Source organism: Anoplopoma fimbria, chromosome 19 (genome assembly GCF_027596085.1).
Source record: "Anoplopoma fimbria isolate UVic2021 breed Golden Eagle Sablefish chromosome 19, Afim_UVic_2022, whole genome shotgun sequence".
NCBI classification, from domain to species: Eukaryota; Metazoa; Chordata; class Actinopteri; order Perciformes; family Anoplopomatidae; genus Anoplopoma; species Anoplopoma fimbria.
The window spans coordinates 256,070-274,275 of NC_072467.1; the positions used below are offsets into that span (position 1 = coordinate 256,070).

Genomic DNA, 18,206 nt, shown 5'->3' on the forward strand with positions numbered 1-18,206 from the left:
ATGACTGTAACGTACTCTCGCAGGGTTGCTGATGCAGGTTTGGGGACCTTCTTCCACCTGCTCCTGCGTTGGAAGGGAAGCATTTATAAACTGCTCTATAGAGAGCTCATCATCTTCACTCTTCTCTACTACTTCTTCAGTAGTGTTTATAGGTACTCTCATAGCACAACTCCAATCTTCTTGTATTTCTTTTTTTATCTAAACATCTTTATTTAGGGTTATTTATATTTATCGAATTGAAGAATTGTGACCAAGGTACTAAGAAGGACATTCTACAGTTCAAACTTGTCAGCTCTGTTTCGGCTCCAGTGGTGGCGTTACTTAAAGGTGCTATATATGAGATTGGGAGCATTTCTATTGCCTCTCAGCGGCTCTCAACATGGCGACGGCTGAGCCAGTGGCTCGCAGATAACGTGACAACAACAGTGTTTCCCTGAGGGAATACCTAAGGGTGGGCGCTATGCCTCCACAACGTTATCAAGCGAAATCCTGTACATTGCACCTTAAAATATATTTATTTGCTCATCAAATATATTTTGCTTTAGACCTGAGATCTGAAGTCCACACACAGTTCTGTATTTATTTTTATTTTTTTAATTGCCACCATAACAAAAGAAACATTTGTTCAATTTCACGTTATAACGATACAATGTTTTCATTTTACTTTTAGATCCATTTCATGTTCTACACAATATATATTACAAATTAAATGGCTTTACTTTTATTACAAAATATCATTTTTTTAAGTTTTAACAGAACTTGATCTATTTCTTATTTAAATAACATGGAAGTTGTAACAACATACTTATGTTACAATGAGTTTTACAAAGTTTTTTGTTTTAATGAGATAAGTTGGTATGTTATTTATGTGTTTTATTGTAATGGACTCAATAGATGTTTCTTTCACCAGGTTTGTGTTAAAAGATGACCAGAAGAGGCTGTTTGAGAAGCTGTCGATATACTGTGACCGCTATGCAGAGCTCATCCCTGTGTCTTTTGTGCTGGGTGAGTTTAGGCTGCCTGTTTCATAAATCTAAATCTCAATCTAAGACCATGTTCCTGGAAACCATCACAGGAGGTTGACATGCAGTTCTGTACTTGGACATTTTTTTTTTGCCAGGTTTCTATGTCACCTTGGTTGTGTCCCGTTGGTGGGGCCAGTTTGAGAACGTCCCCTGGCCGGACCGCTTGGCGGCATTAGTGGGTGGTCATGTTCGGGGAGCTGACGAGGCCTCCAGACTGACCCGACGGACTCTGATGCGATACGCCAACCTCTCTGGTGTTCTCATCTACCGCTCCGTCAGCACGGCCGTCTACAAGAGGTTTCCCACCATGGAGCATGTGGTGCAGGCAGGTACGACGTGGCGATGAACCCACCGAAACTCACTGTGGTTGGGCCTACAAGACTTCAGACTATGAGCTGAGTTAAGAACTAAACACATGGAAACTAACGTCTTAAATGGTTTCTCTATCTGTGTCATTCCTTCACTTCCTTGCCGTGTTTGTGCTTGTCAGGTTTGATGACGTCAGATGAGCTGAGGCAGCTGGAGGACTTGCGCTCTCCTCACAATAAGTTCTGGGTTCCCTGTATGTGGTTCGTCAGCCTGGCTCTGAGGGCTCGGACTGAGGGTCGCATCAACAACGACGTGGCTCTCACAGCCATTCTCACTGTAGGTCATCATGTGCATGCAGGCCAAAAGAGATGAACATTATCACGTTCTGAAACATTTTCAAAAATAGCTTTGCTTTTCTCTTTTTTCTCTGTTCAGGAGCTGAATAGTTTACGGGCAAAGTGTATGAAGCTGTACGGTTACGACTGGATCAGCCTGCCTCTTGTCTATACTCAGGTTTTGTTGATATACTGTGTTCTACCTGAAATATATAGATGCCTTTGCAATAGAAAATTCAGATTTAACAGTTTTTATGTTGTGATAAATGTGCAATGATTAGGTGACAAAAATAAGCAATCTGAAGTAGCAAAACACAATAAAATCAGCATGAAACAATACCAATGATGCACAAAGACAAGAGACTGTGTCTTTAAAGGCAGTTGAGAAACACACATGACTAGAGTCCTTTAACCAGGTGGCGACAGTGGCGGTCTACAGCTTCTTCCTGGCTTGTCTGATTGGTCGTCAGTTCTTGGATCCGGCTCAAGGTTACCCAGGTCACGATCTGGACTTCTACCTGCCTGTTTTCACCCTGCTGCAGTTTTTCTTCTATGTTGGTTGGCTGAAGGTGAGGGTCAAGTCTCCGCTGATACTGCACAAGAAATGTTAATAATTTCTCATTTCTGAGCTGTCTTGTGGTCTTTTCTGCTCAGGTTGCTGAGCAACTCATAAATCCTTTTGGCGAAGATGACGATGACTTTGAAACCAACTGGCTCGTCGATCGCAATTTACAGGTTTGGATTCAAACTATTTGCCACTTTTACATCAGACAGAGGCTATCTTGTTCTTCCTGCTTTGATTTCTGTTGTCTCTCAGGTGTCCTTGTTGTCTGTGGATGAGATGTACGACAGCCTGCCACTGGTTGAGAGGGACATGTACTGGAATGAGTGTGAACCTCAGCCTCCCTACACTGCTGCCAGTGCTGAACACCGCAAACCCTCCTTCATGGGCTCAGCCCTGGATATCAGGTTCAGTAATGTTTTTATTTTCTGGCAGACAATTTTAAATACTGAAAAATACTCTCCTAACCATATAACCACCTGTTTCATCTAAACTAGTGTTCCCAAGGAGGAGATGGAGTTTCAGTCCAATCTGGAGCAAATTAAAGAACATGAGGAAGCCAACTACTCCACCCCGCTGCTCGGAGGGCTGGGTCGTCTCCTCGGTGTCCAGTCCCCTAACTTTCCTCGCTCCTCCCGGGTCTCTCTGCTGCGTCGTCGCCCCGGAGCTCCACTAAGCCGCTTCCCTCTTTTCCTGCACCCAGAGGCACCATCAACTCCAAGTCAAAGCCGCCAGCCTCTGAACCACGAGCGAGATCCAGACTATGCCTTCTCCACCATGCCCTTGTATGAGAGACCAGGTTTCTACAGCTGCCCACAAACACCCATCCACTGTGTGCCCCCCACGGTGCCTCGCCCTCGACCCGCCCGGCGAACTCAGAACGAGTGGGACCGCAGCTGCAGCTCCCTGGCTCCTCAGATGGCGGGCTCACAGCTGCTGCCTCCTGACACCCCGAACCACATCCCCCCACCGCCATCCTCCGCTTTCCCCTGGCTGAGTGCGGATGGCGAAGTCCCAAGTGCCCCCATGTTCTCGTTCCCAGACCCTGCACCTGAACTCTGCCCAATCTCTAAACTCAAACCTGGACAAGGCCTGCTGTCTCGCCGTCCTCCACCTCCCCGCCTTAATCTGGACACCCTCCCCTCAGCTGACAGCCAGCCCGGGCCCCCAAGTGCTCGGACCACAGGAAGCGGAGGAGAAAGGGTGTTCTCGTTCACCCCTCCTTCTCGAACAGCAGCTACAAATCCCATTAATCCCAACAGCAGCTCTAGCAGCATTAATGCAACAAGCACCAACGGCGCTGGCATGACGGGAAGTCTCTGCAACGGTACAAGTCACACTAATTTTAGTAACCATGGGAACTTCAGCACCAACATGAGATCAAGCAACGGGGGCACCAATGGTGGGCTGAGCAACAACATGAACACAGTTTCGACTTCAGCGTCATCGCAGCAAGAAACCAATCAGCAACACTCACCCAATGATTCAGGAATCTCATTGGCTGAAGGGGACCTGCTGGGCGTTTTGGTGGAAGGTGGCGTGAACAAGGCAGCAGGAGGGAAGGAGCAGGACCGAGAAAACAAGGTGTGACAGACTGTTTTTATATACATGTGGCATTCAAAATATTTCACACAAACATGCACTGATTGATGTTACACCTGAACTGCATTAGTCATCAGGAGCCCTACATAGAATTGTTAAGTAGTTGTCGCAAACACAGTAGAGTTAATCTCTACATTGTGTTAGGCTCTCATAGAACAATTAACCTACTTGTAAGATTTAACCGTCAACATGCGAAGGAAAAATAAGAAACTCTTTCCAGTTACTTTTGAAACTCAACGACAAGAAGCAAAAATGTGTATATTGTAGTCTTTTCAGTATTGTTTCCATCAGTGTACTTGTTAATAAATCTTATGCATCACACATTATGTTTCGTTTGTTTTTTCAATAAAAAATGTAATCCTGAAATTATTTATTACTATTTCATTGTATTATACAAGGAAACTATGTACATGAATTGTCCTTTCTCCTTAAAAATGGTTCTCTCATCATAACGCAATTTTAAAAATGATAGGCTTAATAAGCTAAATGTTGATCTTATTTGAAAGATGTGAAATTCAATATAAGATTCAGTAAAAAGAATGAAGTAAAAATCTGAAAAAAAACTTTACTAAAAAACAAATTATTAATTTCTGTCATTGTAATTTTTTCTGTTTTCAAATTTTACATTGGCAAAGACAAAGCTCAAAGATAAGAAAATATTCTTTAAAAAGCACTTCAGGTTTAGTTCATTAAATTGTTGTGTTTTATCCACCACACTTAAAATATCAGGAAGTATTAACACATAACTGGCATGAGATAAAGGTGTTTATTTCAATTAAAACATCTCTTCTGGTATATAACGTGAGTTAAGGTCTGCAGTAGTCCAGTTTAGAGAGCCATCTATGGCTTCTTGCATATTTTGCAGTTGATTGATAGCTTACAAACATAAATAAAGCAGCATTAACTGTATTACATGCAGTACATGTTAGGGGCAGGCTGGCATCCAGCATCGACCAGGATGGTCATCAGTGTAACAGCGTAGTTTAACTGCCCTCGTCAGCCATAGTGTGTTTGTCAAAGAGGTACTCCGCCATGCCACTCTGAGGGGCTCCCATGTGACGCAGGTTGGATATCCAGTCCGCAAGCTGTTTTATAGATTTGACCTGTTCTTCCAGAAAATGGGTTTCTATGAAGTCACACAACTGTGAAAAAAGGACAGAATGTTTCATCTTACTAGACTGTCAGATCTTCCAAATGTACATAGAATATATTTTCTGTGCATGTGTGTAAACAAAGTCAGAAACAAACGCAATGCATTGTTAAAAAATAATTTGAAGTTGAATGCCACTAAAGTCAAACATTCAAGCATTGGCTAATGGCGCTTCTGCTGTGTACATTAGTCTGTTGCTTACATGAGGGTCATTGTGTTCAGTTGCCATTTTCTGCAGGTCCAGCAGGGATTGGTTTACACTTTTCTCAAGCTGCAAGCAACACTCCAAAGCCTCCAGGGCGCTCCCCCACTCATCTCTATCAGGTTTCTAAAATGGGAATAAATAATTCACAACAATTTAACACTGCTGTTATACTGATTTTAAAGAAATAACCAACAGATGGACTGATATAAAAATAAACAACGGATGAATCGATGAGAATAGCAGATTTATTTATAATTGCATCAATTGGTAATTGCTAAAAGTGTGACCAAAAGGCCTTTATGGAAAAGTTTGTAAGTCTACATAGAAAAAAGGACTTGGTCCCATTATCCAAAAAACATAAAAAAAATTACACTGTTTACAAACTGAAACATTGTTAATTGAGCAAAAGTATCATTGCATACCTTAATGTCCTGCAGAAAAATACTGCCTCCCCGCTTGCTCTGCAGACTCATCATCTTCTCTGCATGCTTATGCTCCTCTTTGGACTGTGTATGGAAGAACTTGACAAAATTTGGTAGGGATTTATCATCCCTATCAAAATAGTATGCCTATAAATTAAAAATAAAGAATAGACAACATTTTATGTCTGAGCTATTCCTGAGCTTAATGAGACACAGAAAAAAGCCCCGAGGAAGTGAGCAAGAAAAGATGCACCTCGCATGTCTTACCATAGAGAGATACACATAAGAGGCATACAGCTCCAGGTTGATCTGCCTGTTAACGGCAGCCTCGCAGTCCTGGTGGAAGTTTTGTCGGATTTGCGAACTCATTTCTGTGCAAATTAAATTACAACAATGAATAAAAGACACCATTCTGCTGGTCAAATCTAAGGCAGTATATTATTGGATGGACGCTTGAATGCAAATAAAAAGAACCTTACAGAGAACTTATTATACTTAAAAAAAATACTTGAATTCCACTGATATAATTTGTTTTGCATCATGAACCACTACCTGACCAACAAAAAAAAAAAAGGCAAATGCACTTTAACCCTTTCATGCATAGAGGTCACTACAGCGGACAGCTATTTAAATGTTGTTTTCTTGTATATGCATGGGTTTTGATGGCATAGTTGCACATCAGCCACAACAATAGCGCTCACTGTAGTGGCGGATGTGCAACTATGCCATCAAAACCCATAAATATACAAGAAAACAACATTTAAATAGCTGTCCGCTGTAGTGACCTCTGTGCATGAAAGGGTTAATACATTAAGCATTATTTATTAAAATAAAATCTTCTAAATGACTGTAATGTAAAATAACATGTTAATGTAAAATAATTAAAGCTGGGCACTAAGCCCATAACTAATGACTAACATTACATTATTATTATTATTATTGGTTATGGGACACTAACTACTGGCTGCAGTTGCTAGGCAACACCAGCCGGTAGATCTCCATCAACTCATCCCAGGTCCATCAACTCATCCCAGGTGAGCTACCGGCAGGTGTCTATTCACAGGTTAACGGACGGACCACCGACGTTAACGTTACCTGCTGCTGACGTCATCACGTTGCGCGTACAGCAGACGATGACCGTTGTTAGCGGTTAAAACGCACGTTGCATAATTAAAGTTAAGACTTAGAATCCTACATATATTATTTTACACAGCGTATGTGTACACACGTTACATTAAAGCAGAAAGGTGTATTAAGGTTCTCTTTGGTTTAAATAAAGCTACTGTAGTTTCCACTGGTGTTAGGATACAGTGATGAAACGAAATGATCAGAAGGTCCATTAAACATCTGTTCTGGAGCTTCATTAGCAGATTCAACCCAGTTGTCATGGATTTGTAAAAGCAATTCCATTTTCAGAGAAGTCCATGCTGTGAAGTAATCAATGAATGGTAAAATATAAGTAAATGATTAAGCCGTTACCTTATGGCCTGTTGGGTGAGATATTTTTTCTTACCCAACAGATCCTCAAAGACAGATTTTGTAAAAAGGTGTTGCAGTTCCAGGGATCAATCAGGTGTATTGCATGTTGTCATAGTTCTTTGATTCAGCTCAAGCAAGTCAAAAAATAACAAGTTTTTAAAAATAAATTACTTGAAGTTATTTAAAAACCCTGAACACCGATGCAACAGGCACACAGGTACCGTATGTTCCGCACTGTAAGGCACACTTAAAAGCCTTTTACTTTTCTCAAAAAACGACAGTGCTTCTTATAATCCGGAGCTTTATATATGATTAATCCTGGTTGTTTACTGGCCTGGAGGCGGTGTTGTGTACACGGAGCTCTGTCAACATGTTTAGTAGACTTATAAACTACAAAGAAACCGCAGCAGCATCACGGCCACCGTAGTCAGGAGTAACACACACTGTGCTCACCATCATAACAGTGTGTGTGTATAAGGTTCACCATCACATACAGTGTGTGTGTATAAGGTTCACCATCACATACAGTGTGTATAAGGTTCACCATCACATACAGTGTGTGTATAAGGTTCACCATCACATTACAGTGTGTGTGTATAAGGTTCACCATCACATTACAGTGTGTGTGTACATTACAGTGTGTGTGTATAAGGTTCACCATCACATACAGTGTGTGTGTATAAGGTTCACCATCATATTACAGTGTGTGTGTATAAGGTTCACCATCACATACAGTGTGTGTGTATAAGGTTCACCATCATATCACAGTGTGTGTGTATAAGGTTCATAAGGTTCACCATCACATTACAGTGTGTGTATAAGGTTCACCATCACATACAGTGTGTGTGTCTAAGGTTCACCATCACATACAGTGTGTGTGTATAAGGTTCACCATCACATACAGTGTGTGGATACAGGCATACAGGAGGATGAGCCGTCTAGATAAACATCCGTGAAAACAACCTGACATGACGTCACTGCACCGCGACAAACCACTAAACATTAAATAAAGAGAATAAAAGATTAAATAAAGAAAATAAAACATTAAATAAAGAGAATGAAACATTATTGGTGTGTAGACTAACCCTTTAGCTTGTATTATTAGTGCAAGAGGTCCAATTAGATAAAATAATTTAAAACTGTATGTGGCCTTTGCAGCAGCTAAAATGTTCAGCTGCATAAGCATTTATTTTTCTTAGGTGTCACATATTATCAAATCCAATCAACAGCTGAAACCTACACAAGATGTTTTTTTGTTCAACCATTTTAATGCACCCAATAAATCCCAAACATATGAATTCTATTATAATGTACAGTTGGTAGCTACACGCATTATACAGATGAAAGTCTTTGCTGATCACTTGTCAAAAACTTTCAAGAGTCACATCCCACTGGGTTATTATACACACCCATTTTCAAGCATGAAGCATCAATATCACTTAAATCCATGATGTATTTTACAGACTACTAAGAATATTTCCTAAAACATTGATAGCTAAAATCTTAAACATGGAATAACATCCAGAAAACACTGTTACTTTATTGGAAACAGATCTAAAACAAAGAATAAACTTTATACAGCTATGTGTATCTGTATCAGTGTACAGACATTACTTGCTTCCAACAGGAGGAGAGTGCCACACAGCGGAGCTGGTGCGTTTAAAATAGCGAGGCTTGCTCTTGTAAAAGATGTTTTCCAGTTTTGGTGGTTCAATTGTTCCAAAGAAAGCGTCTAAATCAGGAGGGTTGAAGTACTGCTTCATAATTATCTGCTGCAGATTGTGACCTGGAGGGGGAAAAAATAAATACAATTTTGTCATTTAAGACGACACAGCAGGAGACTGACATTATACTGTGATACTGGCAAAACCCAAAATAGGTCGGGTAAAAATAGGCCAAGAGGCATGCAACATTCACAATTATGTAAATAGCATTAACTCAAATTGATTAATTTACAATATTACAATTGACTGATCTCAACTGACCTACAGGAATTTGTTATGGTTGCTAACTATGATTGGATAACTGAGTGTTTAAGGAGTTTAGCAAACAGTAAATTTCAACTTTGTGCATATATTTAGCTAAACTGAATTATACAGAAGGTCATTATATTGTCTGATCATCATAATAAATGATGCCTACCTTCTGCCCAGGATGGAATAGGCTTCCTTGGGGCAGACTCATCATCAGTAGAGTCTTCACTGTTTTGGTCCATCCCGTAATCTTCCCCACTTTTGGGCAAAGGTTTGTTCCCACCCTTCGGAGTGATGGAGTACGATTGTGGTGATTTCTGCAGAGGAGGATAAAACACTAAGTAAGGCTTTTCTCTGGCGGGAAACCGTTTTTAAAAGACATAAAATTGATTGAAAACATCTGCCAAAAAAACATTATATAAAACTTACCTCAATATCCACAGTGACATTGAGGCCACCACCTTTTCCTACGGGCGTGCTCATAACAGAGCGCTGCGGGGGAAAAAAAAAAAAAATTGGTAAATGCTGACCAGGCCCCCCCCATGTGGATATACTGTACATTTTTATTTTATTGTATAATATGTGTATTTATTATCTGTTTCTATGCAGTTGAGCTGCTGCAACATCCGAATTTCCCCCATGGGGATCAATAAAGGAATATAATAATAATATTATTATACTTCACTATTGCCTCCGGGTTCCTTGTTCATTTTAGAATTTTAATAAAGCTTTGGAGTTGTTTTTCGATGAGTGGGTTCATGTTTTGAAAATAAGGTTCAGATTCAAAATGTCCAAATTTTAAGTTAAAAAAAAAGCAAAAACTGATTTTCAGAGTGGTCGGTTAAGATTCTTACCTCGATGTCCACAGTAACATTCAGGCAAGAAGCAGCCTACAGAGAAGAAAAGCAAAAGAGGTACATTAAATTCCACTGGGGATATAATTGATCCAAGTCTTTATGTCAACTTTTGCTTTTGTTCAATAGTGCAGGTGTACCTAAACTAAAGTCTAACGCCCCCTGCTGGTTTACCTTTGCATCAGCAGCCTTTTTAGCAGCAGCTTCTCGCTCTTTGGCAGCTTTCTCCTCTGCAACTAATCTCTGCTGCTCCTCCTAGTGGAACAAAAAGCTTTTTATTAACAGCAGCCAAATTAACTTAATTCCAAACTATTTCCAGGCCTAGAAAACAGTTTTTCTAATTTCATAACTTTTCCAGGAATTTTATGATTGTGCTTTTTGGTGCTATTTTGTCAAGCCTGCCACGGGATCTTTCAAGATTGTATATGACCCAGACGATAGAGATAGAGATATATATCTCTCTCACTTTCTTGCTTTTAAAAGATCTTTACCATCTACCTTATATTACCAAGAGTTTCTCTGTTGCCCTTTGGCCGAAAGTAAAAGATCTGTTTTATTGGAAAGTTCTCAGAAGTCACAAGTTTCTTGAGCGTTTTTTCATTGTTGCTATAAACACGTCATGTGTGGTCAAATTACAAATGAAAGTAAAACTCAACCCCAAATTTGAGTTTTAATACTTTGTAACCAATATTGCATATTTGAGCGATTGCTTTGTCCTAATGTTTTTAAATACTACATAGCTTCTTACCATGAATCAAATTGTTATGTATCCTAACTGACGCCCATGCACTATAAAACCATTTTTTTTTTTTTTTTTTGCTTCCAAAGCAAACACTGTTTGACACTTGTTTTAAGACAATTTGGTTTTAACATTCAATTTCTTACCATTCTTTTTTCAAGTGCCTTTCTTTTCTCCTCCAATTCTCGTCTCTCTTTCTCTCTCGCTGCTCTCTCCAGTTCCTGTTGCAGAGCAAGAGCTTTTTCTTTTTCCACTCGCTCCCTGAAAAACGGACATTAAGTCAGTAAAACAAACTCTGGAGTAAATACAAAGCTGTTTTATTGTTTTCACCTTTACCGTGTTATAAAGATATAAAGTACTATTGATAGGAATATTAAAGACAATAAATAACCTTTCAGCAGCAGCTAGTCGCTCTCTCTCCAGCTCTCTCTCCCTCTCTTGCTCTCTCTTCTGCTCCAGCGCTCGGCGAGCTTCAGCCATCTTACGAGCTCGCTGTTCCTCCTCCTCGGCCTTCTTAGCCAGTAACTCCTGCTGCCGCTTCTCTTCCTCCTGAAGTTAAAAAAACATGTACAACATAAGAAAAGCCTGATTGCAGTAAATAATAGCAAACAAAATTAGGCTACTAAACAAAACCTTCACGCTACATGACAAGATGAAAAATTTGTTCTTTGGACAAAATGGAGGAAAATGCAATAAAATGGGCTGATTACCATTTGTTTAAAAGTCTGACCTGACATTACAGTTTTCTTTAAAATGTCTTTTCAGACAAAACATGAATAATTTGTTTTTAATATGTCAATGTCACTAGTGCTCCTAGTAAAACTTAGTTACACTTTGTCCAAATATTATCACAAAATGCAACCAAACGTTCCCAATCTGATACCCAGCTATGCTTCATGTAGTCGGCAATGCTCAGCAAAATTATTTGTAGTTGCACTGACTTGATAAACAGCACCAGACTAAGCACAACAGAAATTACTACTAAATGAATTAAAAAATGTTGTCTCACTGCTTGCTGAATCTTCTTCCTTTTAGCATCTTCTTCCAACTTCCTCTTCTGCTCCAGATCCTCTTGACGTTTAATGACTACCTTCTTTTTAGCCTTGTCATCTGCGTGACGCTGCACCAAGAGGCACAATACCAAATATTAGAGAGGAGGTTCAATTATTTTGAGGTGAACATTTAGAGTAGTCGCCAAATTTGTTGCATACCTTATCATTTTTCTCATCAATCTGAGCCATCTTTTGCTCAATCTTCTTTTTTTCTCCACCTCCCTCTGCTCTTCTTTTACTTTGGCCTCGAACACTCTTCTCAGCCTCTCATCCCTCTTCCTGGAACACAAGAATTAAAAGTTTAATAAAAAACAAGCAGAATAAACTACTGTTCAGTCAGAGCGAGTAAAGATGTTGAGTGTAAACCTTTTGAGTTCGTCCTGTTTCCTTTTCTTCTCTTCCTCCATTTTCTTCATCCTTTCTTCCTCTTGCTCCTGTTTCTTCTTAAGTGCTTCCAGTTTGTAACGCTCTTTTGTCTGAGAAAAGAGAAAACAAGGTTTTAGGAAATTTGTCTTTTCAGAAATCGACTAATTATAAACATATTGTTAATAGGGAGCAAATGTCAAACCAATCCAAAGTAGCAGGTGGAGCTCATGCATGTGGAAAAAATATCACCATACCAGTGGAGTTAATGGATGAAGCAAAAATCCACCCTGACAGACTTTGCGTTACTTATTTCTACGAACTCAAAGATTTAAATACAACTGTATACTCGCATTCCGGACTTTTCTGTGATCATTAGTCTCCAAATTTCTGTGTGGACAATTTCAACACACCAAGTGTAGAGAAAGACCTTGCTGGAAGTTGCCGTTAAAATAAGATTTACAGCCATCTTTAAAGCCTACACGTCTCATGGATGAGAGATAGTCAAGCAGACGGATCTTGTGTCTCTTTAAACAAGCTACATCACTCTGCAATGTCTGGCTACCATCATGTCTACGGTTTCTAATGGAACAATAGTTTATTTGACATTAGACACAAAGCACAGAAACAGTCACCCTGAACATTGCGACAGCAAGTGTAGCTGAATGCCATGTGATTATAAGAACAAATCATTCGTACAACACCCAACCCCGAAAAGTGGACAGCGACATAAATTCCAGGGTGATCCTCTCACCCAATAAATCATAATCTGCTGACTAACAGACACGAGATTTATTACCAACCCATAAAGTGTCACGGCTACTGGTTGAGATGGATTTTTACTTCTGAATAAATCATTTTACAAAGCCAACAAACAGTGAAGTTAACAAAGCTGTTTTAGGTGGTTTGAAGGATTGTTGATTTAAAACATTTCAAAGAATGAGCATTATTGCCCTGTGGGATCAGAGAAACTATCAACTAACAAGTGCTGTTTGGGTTGTTAAAAGTGGCTCTTCTAAAAGGTACGTGCTAAATGAGGAGACATTCAATCAAGTGGCATGATGGGATGTTAGACACCATAAAATGCCCACAAACAGAGTGCTTCAACATTAAACTTACCACTATACCAATGCTCAACTGGGGAGGGGAGAGAACACATCCAAAAAAAAGAGGATGTCAGCCAGAGTATTTCAAAACAACAATTGCAATTCAATTTGTGACATTTTTTTTCTTGTTTATTTGTGCTGTTGCAACTTTTTACATGTCCAACAAGATTTTGGTTTTAGGGATGTACACAACTGAAATTGTCATTCAGTTCCAATGGAGAGTTATGCAGATATAATACAGGGGAATATTCATGTTCGGATTCATCAAATCACAGTGCGCACTCTACCTGGTAGCCTAAATTAATTATAAATCAGAAACATATTGATACCCTATAATGTCGTCTCAGTTAGCACCCACCCTGCAGTCACCCCTTTGGTAAACACTGTTAGCTCTGTAAGCATGTTTGCTGTAGTGTTAGCACCGTTAGCTATGACCTACCAGCACAAGCGTCGCAATGTTTAGAATTATTGCGAGGCAATCGAATTGCTCCCAATCTTGCACCAACGAGGCGGTGTCAGCTCTAAGTTTAATGGATAAAAATCTGATGTTTTGTTTACTGAATTAGACTGTTTTGTCCAGCTAAGTCTGCTAATGTTGCAGTCAGACTCCACAGTATGAGAATACCAGTGTTTGACAAAGTTGTTGCTTTGCAAAGAGTGAGGTGTATAGCTTACCTTCGGGTCAACCTTCAGAGGAGTGGTGTGTTTAATGAAGGACTTCATAACAGCAGTGCGACCGAGGGAGTTTGGAGTCATCATTAGCATCTGATTCTTCTGCACGGTGTGCAGAAAAGATCTCATGTTTGGTCTCATTGCCTATGTATTAATAACAAAAGAAAAGAAGTTCCGAAAGATTACTATTTGAGCCACTAATTTGAATACATCCCAATATTTTCCATTTCTTAACCTTCACAATTGGCACTTACACTTTGACTTTTCTTGGGAGGAGAGTGCCTCTTTGTGGGACTTTCCTCTACAGTATCTGGGGCTTTGCGTTTGGTACTCAGGCGTGACCTTGAAACACAGATGCGCAACAAAGAAATTATTTAACAACAAGTTGATAAGTGAATCATGAAACAGTGCAGTTATTAAGTGCAACACACTCGCAGTACTCACTTGCGACCTGATTGGGGAGTCTGCTGCTTCTCAGCAACTGAAACACAAACATAAATTTAGCACATACAAAGACCATTACATATTAATTCAGGTTAATGTTCAACCATAACTATCAACTAAAATCTAATTAATCAAAAACAAATTAACAAAATGGCAAGTTCCCATACCTGTTCTCTTGTTGGGAGTGGTAACGGTTTGTTCAGCGGTAAACAACGATGGGGGTGCCAGTGCGACAGAGTTTGCAGCAACAGATCGAGTAACGCGTCCAACAGACAGATGTGAGCTCTGAATGATCTGGACCTGTTTGATACAAATAATGCAAAACAAAAACATTAGCTGAATAATAACCAAAAGGCAAATTCACACTTTCACACTTAAACCGTCAAAGACAAAAATTCATACCTCTGGCGTTTCCTTCCATTCTTCAGCTGGAGAATTATCCTCTGTGTCTGCACTTACAGCCTCTAACATGCTATAGCAGTGAATGGGTGAATGGGATATGGGTAAGAAACACAAACAAGTAATTTATCAGTCACTGTTACAAATAGTTTAAAACTATACATTTGAACACCCCCTTTTTTGTCTATACATCAATATAATCACCTATGCACAGAAAAATGTTAGTCATTACTCACGCTTCTCTATCCTCTTCCTCTGCAGAGTCCACGCAAGAGTCCTCTACAATTACAAAAAATAGACAAATATAATGAACAGAGTAACACAATCAGAAAGTGATAGAATGTTTTATGGTTTATATTTTATGTTATCATAAACGTATGGATCATTTCCCACCATCAACGCTGCTGCTACATGTGGAGTTGCCCATGCGAGCCACCTTCCTCTTAAGCATGGAACGACGTGAGGCGCGGCGAACAGACTCCTGTGTCATACTGTGCCGCAAACCGGCCAGTGAGTGACGTAGCTTGAGGGAGCATCGCACTGAGCTCCGCCGTGAGCTTTGAGCTGCGCCAGCTATTGCAATCTTAGCAGCTGTACGGCCAGGAGAAGGCACCAGATGTTTGGCATACTCAGCAGACAATCGGTCTGATGAAGAGATGCTGACAACAACCTCGGGTGAGGGTATCGTAGGTGGGGACTGGGCGATGCAAACTTTGTAGTCCGGCTCGTCTTCTGCATTGTTCACCTTGTTATTTTTGTCCAGCTCTTTCTCCTCTACCAGCTCCGGCTTCTTGTTCTGCACCTCCTCAGTTTCACAACTTCCACTTGAATGGCTCACATTCTCTGACGCCTCAGACACTGTTTGTTTATTTTTGCGGGTGGTGCGTTTAGGCTGTGTGGTGGTGTTGGCTTCAGAGGTGGAAGCCCCTGGAATGGTGTCTTCTTCAGCAATGAAGTTCAGTGATTTGACAGAGGAGCCACGAAGGTTACTACGCTTTCCCTTGGAAAATCTGGACAGGAAGAGTAAGAGAGGCACAACATTTTAAAATTCCGTCACAATTAAAATATGAAACTTTTACTTTAATAGAACAGTAATGAAAGGAACAAACCTTCGCCTGGCTTGATTTTCTTCCTGATGCCCCAAGGATACACGCTTCCTGCGACTATTCTTTTTCTGTGATGGCGTTTTTGGCATTAATTCTGGCTCAGCATTAAAATCTCTGAAATAAAAAGAAGCAGCTTCACTTGTAAAACCTTACAAGACAATTTTAGAGAGGAACAGATTTCTGAAGGTGGAATCTTGTGAAAACAAATAACCGAGCTAAAACGTATTATATTACTTCAAAACCTACCTTGAGAACATGCGGTTGGCCTCCTGTTGGATCTCCTCAAGCCAAACCATGTGGACATTAGTAATGTCATTGGTAAATTCTTGTGCTTTGCCATCAAACAGCTGCATGAGCGATCGTACGGATGATTGTACAGAGTTCATGTTGATGGCCTGAGGAGAAGATAACTCTGTTAAATCAGAAGAAGCCGGAACAGACTCGAGATGGCAAGTAAACATTGTCAGTCAATTAAAGCATCACAATAGCGCCCATAAAGACCCAACTGGTTGTTCAGGTTTTATTATGTGTGTTGACAGTCTTCATTTTCCTTTTAGCATAATCATCTAAATAAACTTAAATAAAACCTCCTGAATGGCAACATGGAACAACGTGGCCAATACATTTACATGTTGTCATGCATCAATTACAAAACTACTGACAGAGGACCCATCTTCAGTGGGGAACCTGGGAAGGGGCCCTCGTCTTTTAAATGCCAGTTGACACCAAAACATGTTTACTATTGATGCTTTACATTAATAAAAAAACATGCATCTTCCATTAAAGATATAATGTACAGTACCAGTCAAAAGTGTGGACACACCTTCTCATTCAACTACTTTGAAGAATCTAAAATATAAAACATATTCTGGTTTGTTGAGCATTTGTTTGTTTACCACATAATTCCATATGTGTTCCTTCATAGTTTGGATGTCTTCAATATTAATCTACAATGTAGAAATAAAGAAAAATAAAGAAAAACCATTGAATGAGAAGGTGTGTCCAAACTTTTGACTGGTACTGTAAATATTCTACGTGATATCACATTGTCAGTTTTGTCAGTTGTCCTCGTATATAAAAAGGGACACACACACACACACACACACACACACACACACACACACACACACACACACACACACACACACACACACACACACACACACACACACACCCCTTTAATGATTGACAGCACCCTTTAAAGAAATCACTCTATAAACAAGCAATCTCATTAAACAATTAAAAAATGTTTTTAAGTCACAACCAATGCAGCCTGAGAACTTCTGACATTTGCATGGTTGTGATTGATAATGTCAAACTGTTTCTCATGATCAAGGGTTAGGGTTAGGGTTAGGGTAAACACCAGTGACTCTTCAGGTTCATGTTGTCTCTGTGAACGCAGCTAAACGGCGCATGCGCAGTGGCTTCCATGTCGAACAGGTCGTCCTGCAGAAAGGAGCTGCTCAATAACACGGAAGGCTTATTGTTGTTTTTAATGGCGTCACATTGAGCTCCTTAGTCAAATAATCCCGACACAACCGACCCCAACAAGCCTGCTCTGCTGTTTTAAAGGGCTAACGTGGCCATGCTAACCATGCTAGCCATGCTAACGACATGCAGCTAACGTTACCTTTAGAGTCTCTGAAGAATGAATCGATGCTCGTCGCTTACTTCAGAGCTGAAGCAGTGGCATCCTGCCGTGGGAGTATCTGCTGTAGTATCTGCTGTCACGGTTAGGAACGGTTAGGAACGGTTCGTGTTTCCTTCACGGTTCGTGAGTAACCGACCTAAAGCTCCCGCACAGCCACTGACGCTCCGCTGACCCGCTGAAACCGTTTAACGCGTTCAAAACTTCACCAGCCAATCCCGAGGCGAGGCTGGGTGACGTCAGAGCGGGGTTGTTCGGTTTGTCGTTTGAGACTCTCCGCAGGGGGCGGGCCAAGCCGATCGGACCAATAGAGAGCAACCGTCGGCATGTGAAGACACATCGAGCGAACCCAACGGAGGTTGAGGGCGGAGTCACATTACATTACATTACATTACATTACATCACACACAGTCACAGCAGATTTAAATCAACCAACCGGTATCCGGAAGGATTTGCCCACGTGACTCAAACATGTCTGACAGTCGCTTTATTTTCCCGTTTTTTAATTATTTCAATTAAAAAAATATAAAATAATAATAATAAATAAATACTAATAAAATATAATTTGTTTCTATCCTTTCTTGCACACTGTGGGACTCCAGTAAATAAATATATCAAATATATAATATATATAATATATAAATAAACACCTGATATCAGAATCAGACATGATATCTTAAGTCACACAACAAAGGCTTTAAGTGCAGCTGGCCCAGGTAAACATCTTTAACTGTATTGTTAACTACTTACAACAAGAGATG

The 18,206-nt window shown here is 40.1% G+C and overlaps 3 protein-coding genes across 3 annotated transcripts; 1 reads left to right on the top strand and 2 right to left on the bottom strand.

Annotated features, from left to right (window-relative positions):
* Window positions 1-4,066, top strand: best1 (bestrophin 1). Its single transcript, XM_054620798.1, has 9 exons — window positions 1-152; window positions 911-1,005; window positions 1,121-1,354; window positions 1,516-1,670; window positions 1,770-1,847; window positions 2,086-2,238; window positions 2,324-2,404; window positions 2,487-2,638; window positions 2,729-4,066. The coding sequence occupies exons 1-9, from the start codon at window positions 1-3 to the stop codon at window positions 3,819-3,821; spliced, it is 2,193 nt and encodes a 730-aa protein (XP_054476773.1). The 3' UTR covers window positions 3,822-4,066.
* A 750-nt stretch (window positions 4,067-4,816) lies between these two features.
* On the bottom strand, window positions 4,817-5,985 carry fth1b (ferritin, heavy polypeptide 1b). The gene is made up of 4 exons (XM_054620799.1): window positions 5,878-5,985; window positions 5,611-5,757; window positions 5,186-5,311; window positions 4,817-4,975 (listed from the first exon to the last, which is right to left on the bottom strand). Exons 1-4 carry the CDS (start codon window positions 5,977-5,979, stop codon window positions 4,817-4,819), a joined length of 534 nt encoding a protein of 177 aa, XP_054476774.1. The 5' UTR covers window positions 5,980-5,985.
* A 2,295-nt stretch (window positions 5,986-8,280) lies between these two features.
* incenp (inner centromere protein) lies at window positions 8,281-17,618 on the bottom strand. The gene is given in 22 exon segments (XM_054619986.1): window positions 8,281-8,875; window positions 9,232-9,379; window positions 9,492-9,554; window positions 9,917-9,952; window positions 10,091-10,171; window positions 10,802-10,916; window positions 11,047-11,204; window positions 11,665-11,775; window positions 11,867-11,919; window positions 11,922-11,986; window positions 12,074-12,183; window positions 13,190-13,207; window positions 13,852-13,992; window positions 14,103-14,190; window positions 14,293-14,329; window positions 14,460-14,592; window positions 14,695-14,764; window positions 14,928-14,970; window positions 15,085-15,701; window positions 15,801-15,911; window positions 16,044-16,192; window positions 17,428-17,618. Coding segments are annotated over 21 exon segments (2,514 nt in total). The 5' UTR covers window positions 16,184-16,192; window positions 17,428-17,618; the 3' UTR covers window positions 8,281-8,699.
* Window positions 17,619-18,206: the final 588 nt, after the last annotated feature.